We start from the raw sequence: 10377 nt of genomic DNA, 5'->3' as shown, positions 1-10377 counted from the left end.
GTGCCAAACTGAAAGTTGGTAAGGAGAATTGTGTTTTGAAGAGTTTTGATAGGGTGACCTAAGTATTGAGGGTCCTAGTGGTCGTAAAAACTGTAATGGGCGCAGAGAGTAGTTTAAAACACAGGTGGTCTAGTATAGACTTGCGTGTATGCTTAGATCTCGGATGGCATCTGTATATGCGCTATCTCAGCTGTCTCCCATCCAGTGATTTCTGATGAGTAAGGTGTCTCACTCTCAGCGCCACACTCAGCAGGATCAGTTAACAGAATCATGTAGCCTGAGAACATGTTTCCTCCATGAAACTTGCATTGTAAGTAAGTCTCTCTGCTATATTCACTTCCCATATTTTGGGGCACATTTTTCCATCATGCTTTTTCAGATGGTGATGCTGGTGAAGGAGAACCCCTTACTGGTGGACGTGGTTGCCCTGGAGAAGTGCTACCGTGTGATGGATCTGCTCTGCGAGCAGTGCGTGAAACAGCAGGACATGAATGAGGTTCTGGCCATGAAAATGCACTACATCAGCTGCATACTGCAGAAGTGTCTGGCCTTCCTGCAGGAATGTGACGACAAACTGGACGCCCTTTTGAAGAGGTGACATCATCATTATGGTCCTTGCATCTTAGATGGTCTTACAAATGGAGCCACAAAATGATATACTTTTCTTCTGTCCAAGATTTCTGAAAGGAAGAGATGGTGATGGCTTCCCTCAGTACCAGGAGAAATTCATCTGGGATTGTATTTGGAAGTTTCCCTATTGTGAAGCAACCCTGCTGCAACAGCTGGTCCAAAGCATAGCACCTGTGGAAATTGTCAGTACATTTTTCTATCATAAAACACAAGCATCTTTAATTTAACAAAGGGGTCATTTAATGTGGAATCACTTATTAAATAATAAATATATATTTTATATATAATTTTTATTTAGAAAAATATTATTTATATTGTTAATAATATAATTTGATTCAATGTTATATATAAACAGTAAAAATATAATATCATTATATAGAACATTCAGTGCTGTCAAATCGATTAATCACGATTAATCGCATCTAACACAAAAGTTTGTTTATATAATATATACACCACATATATGTGTGTGTGTGTGTGTGTGTCACATATACAGTATATATATATATATATATATACACACACATTTAATAATACACAATATACAACATATATATACACACACACACACATATTATATAAACACAAACTTTTATGTTAAATGCGATTAATCGCGATTCATTGATTTAACAGCACTAATATTTAATCATAATGTTAAATAATGAATCACTATGTTCTTAAAGCATATTACTTTATATACACTACCGTACAAAAGTTTGGGGTCAGTAAGGTTTTTGTAAAATAAATTAATACTTTTATATGGCACCTTTGATCAAAAGTGACAGTAAAGACATTCATAATGTTACCAAAGATTTCATGAATTCCATAAAAATAGTAAGCAGTACAACTGTTTTCAACATTGATAATAATCAGAAATATTTCTTGAGTAGCAAATCATCATGTGACACTGAAGACTATACTAATGGCTGCTGAAAATTCAGATTTACCATCACAGGAATGAATTACATTTTAAAATATACAGTATTCAAATAAAAAACAGTTATTTTAAATTGTAATAATATTTTACAATATTACTGTTTTTGCTGTTTTTTTTTGTTTTTTTTTTACAAACATTTGAACGGTAGTGTAGATGTACATAACTTGCTGGCTGATGCCAAATTATAAAATGTGTCAACATTATGTTTCTCCTCACTCTTGTTTCCAGGGGAACAACCCCACAGCCTTCTCGGTTCTGACCCAGGCATTGACAGGCCAGATGGTGCTTATGAACACAGAGTACTGTGCTACATGTGGGGACAGGGGTGCCGACATGAAGTGCTCCTTCTGTAAAATGGTATGTTTCCTCTTTCCTTGAGTAATCATGAAATATCATTATTCCATTAATATTGAAATTTGATCATTTTGCAGCCAAATAATAAACTCACAAATGTTAACAACAATTTATTGTACAGTTAATCTTACTTACATAATGACCATCCGCAAAGTATAGGCCTAGTAATGATTCTAGGCTGCTATTTAGCATGTAGTTTATGTGAAGGCAAACATAACTTTTCACATTCTCATTTCCAATAACGACCTCATCTCTTTGCAGGTGGTCTACTGTGGGCAGACGTGTCAGAGGCTGCACTGGTTCACCCATAAGAGGCAGTGCAAAACCCCTGTGCAACAAAGAGATGCTCAATTCAACAGCCAACCAAAACTGAGAGAACTCTCTAGCAATGGTATGTTTAGCGATGTTAGCATATTAGCACACCAGTGGTTAGTAGGTAAGTGATCTTACTGAATCGTACCTGTGCATTTGGTCATCTTGACTTTAAGAACAGAATGTGTTTTTGCTATTAAAAACATGACACAGGGCAGTGGAACAAAAAATGCACTGTCTAGAGAAAGTTGAACTTCTTTTAACTTGGACGTCTCATTTTTAGAATGTCTTGTCATGCGCGAGATGCTGGAAAAGATGCGAACAATTTTTAGAACTACAATATCTTTATCGTTATAGTTATCGTGCTTGGTGTGAACAGGCCTTAAGGCTCCATGATGAAACCAAGGCCGTTTTGTTCTTGTTGTAAATGTTCTCATCATTTAATGTGACTTTATACGAGTTAGTTTTATAAGTGAACTACAAAGCTTATTTTATGTGTTTTTCTGTTTCATCCCAGCTGATAACAGTGATGCAGAGAAGGCCGCCAGCTCGATGCTGGCTCTTTGTCTGGGGTTGTCCGAGTGTGCACTTCAGCACAGTCCTTCTGATGACCACCGTGAAGATGATCCTTGTGCTGGACAGGACTAAGGGCCCTTACATAGTCAACGCATCGGTACGCATACGCGTGCGCAAGGCTACACATCGCTACGCTTCGGCCGCCATTATGCGTCGATGCGTAGCCAAATGTGTCATCCTAGTTTTTGATACGCGACGCACCGATGCACGCAATACTATGCGTTGTCGGTGGGGGCGACATTGCAAGTAATGTACATAAAAAGGTATATTATTATGTTTACAGAAGAAGAAGATTTGAATACAATGGCGGGCGAAGAGGAAAAGTTATGCAAGCTTGTCTGGGGTTGTCCGAGTGTGCACTTCAGCACAGTCCTTCTGATGACCACCGTGAAGATGATCCTTGTGCTGGACAGGACTAATGGTGCGTTCACGTGCTATGGAAAATATGATATTTTCCACTTGTGAACTGGTATTTACCAGTGTGTTGCGTTCAAGTGCTTTTGTTGTTGTAATGTGGTAAAAAGATGGAGATCCAGACCTGTTATTTAGCTAAAACTATTTTAGATTGCTTAAGTCATCTGCTACAGCAAGAAAATGATTTATCAAAACTCAAACAGTAAATAATATGCTGTATATTTTCTAGATCATGAATAGTACATATTTTTACCATTCACAACTCTTGCGTTGCTCTCCGCCATTTTGAAAAGGTCAAAGCCAGGTAATCTCATCTCGGAAACTCGTGCATCAAAATATTCTACGAGTTGCCCAGTGGAAAATACCACATGAGGGGGTGTTCATGTGCATTTTCCATGTCGGCTTTTGGTATTTACCATAATTACCATAGCACGTGAACGCACCATAAAGAACAGAAAGATGTTGGCTGTCGTTTCATTGGCCAGGTCAACCCTTAAGCATCGAGTTCAGGTACTGTTTACTGAAGTGTTGGATCGTATACTCATTGTGAGCTGTGTAAGTACTACACAGAATACAGCATTGTGTACAGCGCATGAAAACTACTGACAAAAGGACGTCCTCTTTGGACATCTGTTCTCAAGAGACAAAAAGAAAAGCTTTGAGGATTTTCTCTACCACATGAAGTGCTTTTGTTTAAAGGTACACTATGGCCCTCTCGTTGTTAAAAAACAAAACTGCATGCATTTTGTGAAAGAACATTGTTTTAGTTGCGCTTCGGCTTGGCTGTGCGGATGAATATGACCCTTCACAATAGATGATGCTTTATAATGAACTCTGTAAGGGAGCTATATGGCAATTTATAAAATAAATATAAAATACCTTACTCACCTGTTGAGTAGTTGTGTAGTAATAAAATTTCCAGCGAAAATCATACCGCCCTGTGTAAAATATAAAGACTTTTAATAGGCTTATCATAGTGAATCGGGGTAAGACAAAAGCAGTTTTTGGAAGAAGGATTGATGATGTATTGACTCAATATTTAAATTGTGTTCATCTTGAATTAAAGTTACATAGTGTCAGACCCTTTTCATCCTTATTTCTTAAAAAAACAATAACAATTTTCACTCAGAAATTGCTTTTAAATTTTACAAACGATTACAAAGAATCAGCATTCTCACATTATTTGCTTTAAAAGTAGGCTACAACTATCTCTAAAGTAGTTCATATTGTTATGAAAGCTTATTATCTAAAAATTGAGGATGATTTTTTCCTTGATCAAATAAAGAAATAGATCTTGTATCTTAAAAGGATAGTTCACCCAAAAATTCTGTCCTGTACTCATCCTCATTTTTGAAGAAAATGGGTAACCAAACCTCAGTATGGAAAAAAATCAATGGGCCCCATCAACTGTTTAGTTACCCCATATTATTTAGCAGAAGAAATAAATTCATACAAATCTGTTACAACTTGAGGGTGAGTTACAACTTTCAGGATGACAGAATTTTCATTTTTGGGTGAACTATCCCTTTAATTCAGTAGTTTTGCCACTAGATGGCAGCGTCCATCCTCTGAAGATCAAATATGATCTCAAATATAACATCAGTGTACTATTTACTTCTTAGAATGTGCAGTATAATATCATAAATGCTTTAACCTAGCAGATTTGCAGTGTTTATTACAAACACAAACCTCTTTCAGGTGAAACTTTGACCACAATAATGATCACCAAATGAAGTGGGCAACTGACAACAATTTAGTTTTAAAAAAAGTTTTTTTTAATTTTTTTTTTTTAATGAATATGCATCATAATTTGTCTTCATTAACCAGTATATACCAGAATATTCTCCCAAAAAGTTTTTGGAAAACATTTGCCGTTTAAGGTGCAGTGTGGTAACTGTAGTACAGTGAGGTTTGTGCAGCAGGGATCTCCTCCGTGGACTTTCCCACACTTGGTCCTGTTGCACACATCCTAAGGCACTCGCTAAGAATTCTATAGACGGCTCTGTCTCTTCCCGAGCGCTTTGTTCCCAGTCTCCACATCCCCTCATCCCAAGGGACTATCTCACCCTGTGGGCCAAACGAGAGTCTATTTAGCACACGCATGTCACGTCGCATGTCAATATACCCATAACTCAGTGCCGTAACCTCTCTGTTTCCCCTGAGATTCATCCTTCTCCTGTCTCCATCTATAAGCATGTCACGGTCATTACAGGTGCATGAAAGGACTATCTCAAATATCCGGTTTTCAGATGCAGAAATTAGCGAATGCCGCATCGTATCGCATGACTTTGATATTCCTCTTTCAAGCCCTGAGGTTGCATATTCAGTGATCCCCAATAACCCCCCCCCCCCCCCCCCCTTACCAATATTACTAACAGTGCTTTTTAGGTAATAAGAGATCATTTTAACAGCAATGGCTTTAGAAATACATTTTTTTCTTAAGAATTCAGCACAATATTAAAGTGTTTTTCATCCTAATCAAAGAAGTGTACCTGTGGGCAAGCGCAATGAATTAATCGTAAATGTCTGAGGAGATGGTGAAACTAGACACTTTTGGGGGAGCCACACATTTTCGGAGGAAGAAAGTGAGCATTGGGCTTTTGTGTTTCCTCCATGTCATTTGTGTTATGCACATTCATTTGGTGAGCTCATCGGAGGCACCTGTTTGGATAATTTTGGGGTAAAATAATCCAGGGCTATCCTGTTTCATGGGTTTTGTCATGCATGCCCGTACTTTACAGCACTCACTCGAGCTGAATGCATCATGTTCACATGTAGAGGATCTAAATGCTTGAAAACTCACACCTCTCCTTTAAAGAGAGCAACATCCTCCGCACATGTTTGAGAGTGTTGCAGTATAGAGTTTACTCTGTTAAGCTTGCATTCATTTGCGTGAAAGGAAGGTATCATTTGAGGTTCACAATAGATGGTACCTATTTTCTAGAACCAGGACTAATAGAATAAAAGACTAAAAGATTGTTTGCATTAGTAAAAAAATAAATTTGCATGCTGCTAATTAAATAATTCATTGTCAAAATTGGAGAATACAATAAATCCACAAGCAAAATATGGAAATTCAACGAAATCTAATTCAAGAAAATCCATCCATCCATTTTCCAAACCACTTGTCCTCTGTGGGGTCACGGGAATTCAAAAAAATGTTATCCAAAATTGATCTTTGTTTTAAAAAATGTCATTCTACTTTTAGTGATTGGAGTAAAGTGTTCAAATGTCTGAATGTTCTAAAATGCTGTCTTAGACAAATGTGTAATCTGGATTTTGGTGTTATTGTACTTTTAGGCTAATATAACCTATAGTTATATTAGTTTGAAAGTAATATTTAAAGGTCAGTCAGACTGAATAGATCCTCAAAAACTACACATTTTTCATAGTAAAGGGGTTTTGGTTTGTTGGGTTACATCCTTTTAGGTTGGTGGTTTTAGACCAAATGTAATGTATAAATAGTTTAATTGGTTTCATAACCATACATTTAAAGATTAATAAATAAACAGATAACAAAATAAATAAATTTGCCTGGATACAATATTGAGAATGTTCTCTTTTTTTAGATTTATTGGTAACACTTTACAATAAGGTTTCATTAGTTAAGATGGTAGCACTTTATTTTACAGTCCCGTTCCCCATGCACATACTATGCACTTATTATAGTAACTAGGGATGGCCCGATACCATTTTTTTTCAAACCGATACGAGTACGAGTATTTACATTTGTGTACTTGCCGATACCGAGTACCGATACCGATATTTCTACCGCAAGAGTAATAGGCTCCCAGAAAAGAAGACGACTATTTTAGAACACAGGTCAGAAGACTGTTTTTATTTTCTTCTCTGCTTGTTTTAACAAGTCTAAAAAAAAAAAAAAAATTTGTAAAATAATAAATGTATTAACACACAAACCACTGTTAATTTAACATAAAAGCAAGCAGGCTACTGCGTGCATGGGCATGACTGAATGCGCGCAAAGTGCGCACCCTTAATAAATCCTAAAAGCTGACAGTTCATCGCGATCTCACACATCTCTGTTATTATCAATGAAGCTGACTGCACAATCAATCTTTCATAATATCCACACTTTGTTTGTTATAATTAGAGGATTTGCCAGCATACAGAATTCAGCACTGAACAAAAAAGTCCGTTTTGAGCAGTGAGGGGAGTCTATCTTAAATGCTTCTGATTGGCCATTGCGTTCAAGAAATCAACACATATGTCTGTGATTGGCTACATCGCTCAACGCTGTAACCATGTTATGAATAGAAACTCTGGCCTGTAAATCGTTTCTATTTTGTTGTAGTTGTTCTTGTTGCTTTTCTGCAAGAGATGAATAAAAATCTATTAGTTTTTATGTTTTATTCATAGATATTTCTAGTTTGCGGGAGTCCCGCGAATCGTTTTATTCTCCCGTAACCCGCACACACAGAGTGAGTGCATTACCGCCCGCGCGCGCGCTCGGCCATCAGATCTATGATGCGTCTTCAGATGTTTAATTAGATTGCTGGTGTTAAACGATGTACTTTCTTTCCCTCCTCTCGACACCTTAGCTGAACATAACTCACAGTCTGCCTTGCTGTTGTCATCATCCCTTATCTTGAAATGAGCCCTAACCGCCGACATTATAGGCTACTTTCCTATGCCTCAGTTCACCTCGACAAAGCTCTCGCGGCGGCCAGTTTCGTTTTGCAAAATGTACGTGGTATCGGTGCGTGGTATCGGCGAATTTTTATGAGTACGAGTACGAGTATATGAGGACAGTATCGGCCCGATCCCCGATGCCAGTATCGGTATCGGGCCATCCCTAATAGTAACAATAACTGGGTAATAACTAGGTACTAACACTGAACCATGTTTAATCCATGTTACCTTACCCTGTACTAAAGTACACTGTAACTTAGTAGTAAGTGCACGTACTGTAAAATAAAGTGGAACCATTAACATTAGTTAACTACTTTAGTTAGCATGAACTAAGAATTAACAATAGCCTACTTCTACAGCATTTATTAATCTTATTAATGTAGTTCATCCTAGTTATTTATTTTATTTAATATTTTTTTTATTTAATAAATTATTTCGTATCATGTTTCTACGACGATTGGCTAACATCAAGATCTTTTTTCACGTGCATATTGCAGAATGATGTTGCTGTAGGTGGGCGTGCCTCCAGCAGGGTGAGGACACGCCCATTTCCAGCACACTTCAATATTCCACTCGCTGCTGCTGTTCAAAGAATGGGCGGGTATATAAACATACACGAGTAAACAGGTATAATCATTCTCTGAATTTTCAAAGAGACACTGAACCGAACTGCTTTGCAATGCCCAGGAACACATGCGAATACCAGCTGCTGTTTCTGCTCTGTTTTCTGATGAAAAACTGTCATGCTTTCAAAAATGATGCCACTGAAGAGTTGTATGGGCACATGGTCGCATCACCTCACGAGACTCCGAACAACGCCTCTTTAAATCGAGCACGCAACGGAGGAAGACGAACGGAGAGCCGAGACCAAAAAGGTGCGTGTTTACTCTTGTGTTTATGATATACTTTTGTAGGATCCATATTTATAATAATGTTACAATATACCAAACCATCCAAATGCACGTCTGCTCGCTTTCATTTTTTAAAAACATTTTTTAAAATATATTTTTGTATTAACTTGTCATATCTATCTATCTATCTATCTATCTATCTATCTATCTATCTATCTATCTATCTATCTATCTATCTATCTATCTATCTATCTATCTATCTATCTATCTATCTATCTATCTATCTATCTATCTAGCTATGTTGCTGCCTTAAATTTTAAACTTGGACGTTTAAGAAATTTCAACTCAAATTACATTAAATTAACAAAGTAGTTGATTCTTTTATGACAAAAAAGTTGAAAATTGCTTAACTTATTTTGATGAGTTAAAGCAATGTAAAAACATATGTTGTCATAACTTATTTATTTATCATATACTTGTTTACAGTCTATCTATCTATCTATCTATCTAGTTGTCTATCTAAGTTTTGCCTTAGATTTTTAAGTACAATCAACTTGGATGTTTAAGTCATTTCAACTTAAATTACATTAAACTGACTTTATTCATGTTATACAAGAATCAACTTTTTTAAATTGAAAATTGCTTGAGTTAAAGCAATGTAAAAACATACTGTATGTTGTCAACTTATTGATCAGATTTTGTATTACTATCTGTCTGTCTGTCTCTTTAACCTTCAAACTTAAAGCTTTTAAAGCTATTTAAAACTTTCAGACAAGGATATTATATTACTGTAATAGTTATTTAAAGTGTTATGTATCATGTACAATTTTACGATAATTCCTTATCAATCCACTGATTTCTAAAGCATGAAATTTCCTTTGCAGAACAGCACCAGGTCGGTTGCAGGGAGCTGAGGTCCACTAAATACATATCTGACGGCCAGTGCACAAGCCTGAATCCTGTAAAGGAGTTAGTGTGTGCCGGAGAATGTCTACCCACCCACCTGCTTCCCAACTGGATCGGTGGAGGTCACTACTGGAGCAGACGTGATGCCCAGGAGTGGCGCTGTGTCACTGACCGCACACGCACCCAGCGCATTAAACTCCAGTGCCAGGACGGCAGCACACGCACCTATAAGATCACCGCTGTCACATCCTGCACGTGCAAGAGATACACACGCCAACACAACGAGTCCTCTCATGCACCTCAGAGTCCCTCAAAGGATCCTCAGAACCCCAAGAAGAGAAAAAGCAAAAATAAAAATTCAAAGCTCAATCCTAAAAATGAATAGCGTCTCTCCTTTACTGAGAATAAGCCATACTGGTGCAGATTTGACCAACACAACCCTGTGCTCATTGAAGGAAAGGGACTATGAACTACAATGACACTGACTTGGATTGCAATGATGTACAGCTGTTTTTCTTACTATTTTCAGATGTGGATTCTTTTATGACCATGCATAAATGTATGCATATATGTGTGTGTTTGTGTGTGTGTATGCACTTTTTTGAGTGTAACATGGTAACATCCTGATTACAAAAAGCAATGATGTATACGACTACATTTGACAGACAAAAGTTGGAAACTGAACCATAACTATAGCTATGTAAATATTTGCATTCCATATATAGTAGTTTTTGAATAGAATTACAT

The 10377-nt window shown here is 37.1% G+C and overlaps 2 protein-coding genes across 2 annotated transcripts; both read left to right on the top strand.

The window, feature by feature from the left end:
* On the top strand, window positions 1-2881 carry LOC130084661 (ankyrin repeat and MYND domain-containing protein 2-like). Its single transcript, XM_056250049.1, has 5 exons — window positions 1-594; window positions 677-812; window positions 1796-1924; window positions 2183-2312; window positions 2751-2881. The coding sequence occupies exons 1-5, from the start codon at window positions 215-217 to the stop codon at window positions 2879-2881; spliced, it is 906 nt and encodes a 301-aa protein (XP_056106024.1). The 5' UTR covers window positions 1-214.
* Window positions 2882-8452: 5571 nt separating this feature from the next.
* On the top strand, window positions 8453-10102 carry sostdc1b (sclerostin domain containing 1b). Its single transcript, XM_056250046.1, has 3 exons — window positions 8453-8748; window positions 9609-10020; window positions 10065-10102. Exons 1-2 carry the CDS (start codon window positions 8553-8555, stop codon window positions 10013-10015), a joined length of 603 nt encoding a protein of 200 aa, XP_056106021.1. The 5' UTR covers window positions 8453-8552; the 3' UTR covers window positions 10016-10020; window positions 10065-10102.
* Window positions 10103-10377: the final 275 nt, after the last annotated feature.

The sequence above is a fragment of the Rhinichthys klamathensis genome, unplaced genomic scaffold (genome assembly GCF_029890125.1).
Source record: "Rhinichthys klamathensis goyatoka isolate OS25496 unplaced genomic scaffold, OSU_Roscu_1.1 h1tg000067l_1, whole genome shotgun sequence".
NCBI classification, from domain to species: domain Eukaryota; kingdom Metazoa; phylum Chordata; class Actinopteri; order Cypriniformes; family Leuciscidae; genus Rhinichthys; species Rhinichthys klamathensis.
The sequence above is the reverse complement of the archived record's forward strand: the minus strand, read 5'-3'. Positions and strand labels throughout refer to the sequence as shown.

What these genes read in the sequence shown, in the direction of transcription:
- LOC130084661 (XM_056250049.1), top strand. Translation starts at nt 215, where the DNA reads ATGAGTAAGGTGTCTCACTCTCAGCGCCACACTCAGCAGGATCAGTTA. An exon ending in CTGGACGCCCTTTTGAAGAG is followed by an intron (nt 595 to 676) that starts GTGACATCATCA and finishes CTTCTGTCCAAG; the next exon opens with ATTTCTGAAAGGAAGAGATG. An exon ending in AGTGCTCCTTCTGTAAAATG is followed by an intron (nt 1,925 to 2,182) that starts GTATGTTTCCTC and finishes ATCTCTTTGCAG; the next exon opens with GTGGTCTACTGTGGGCAGAC.
- sostdc1b (XM_056250046.1), top strand. Translation starts at nt 8,553, where the DNA reads ATGCCCAGGAACACATGCGAATACCAGCTGCTGTTTCTGCTCTGTTTT. An exon ending in GGAGAGCCGAGACCAAAAAG is followed by an intron (nt 8,749 to 9,608) that starts GTGCGTGTTTAC and finishes TTTCCTTTGCAG; the next exon opens with AACAGCACCAGGTCGGTTGC.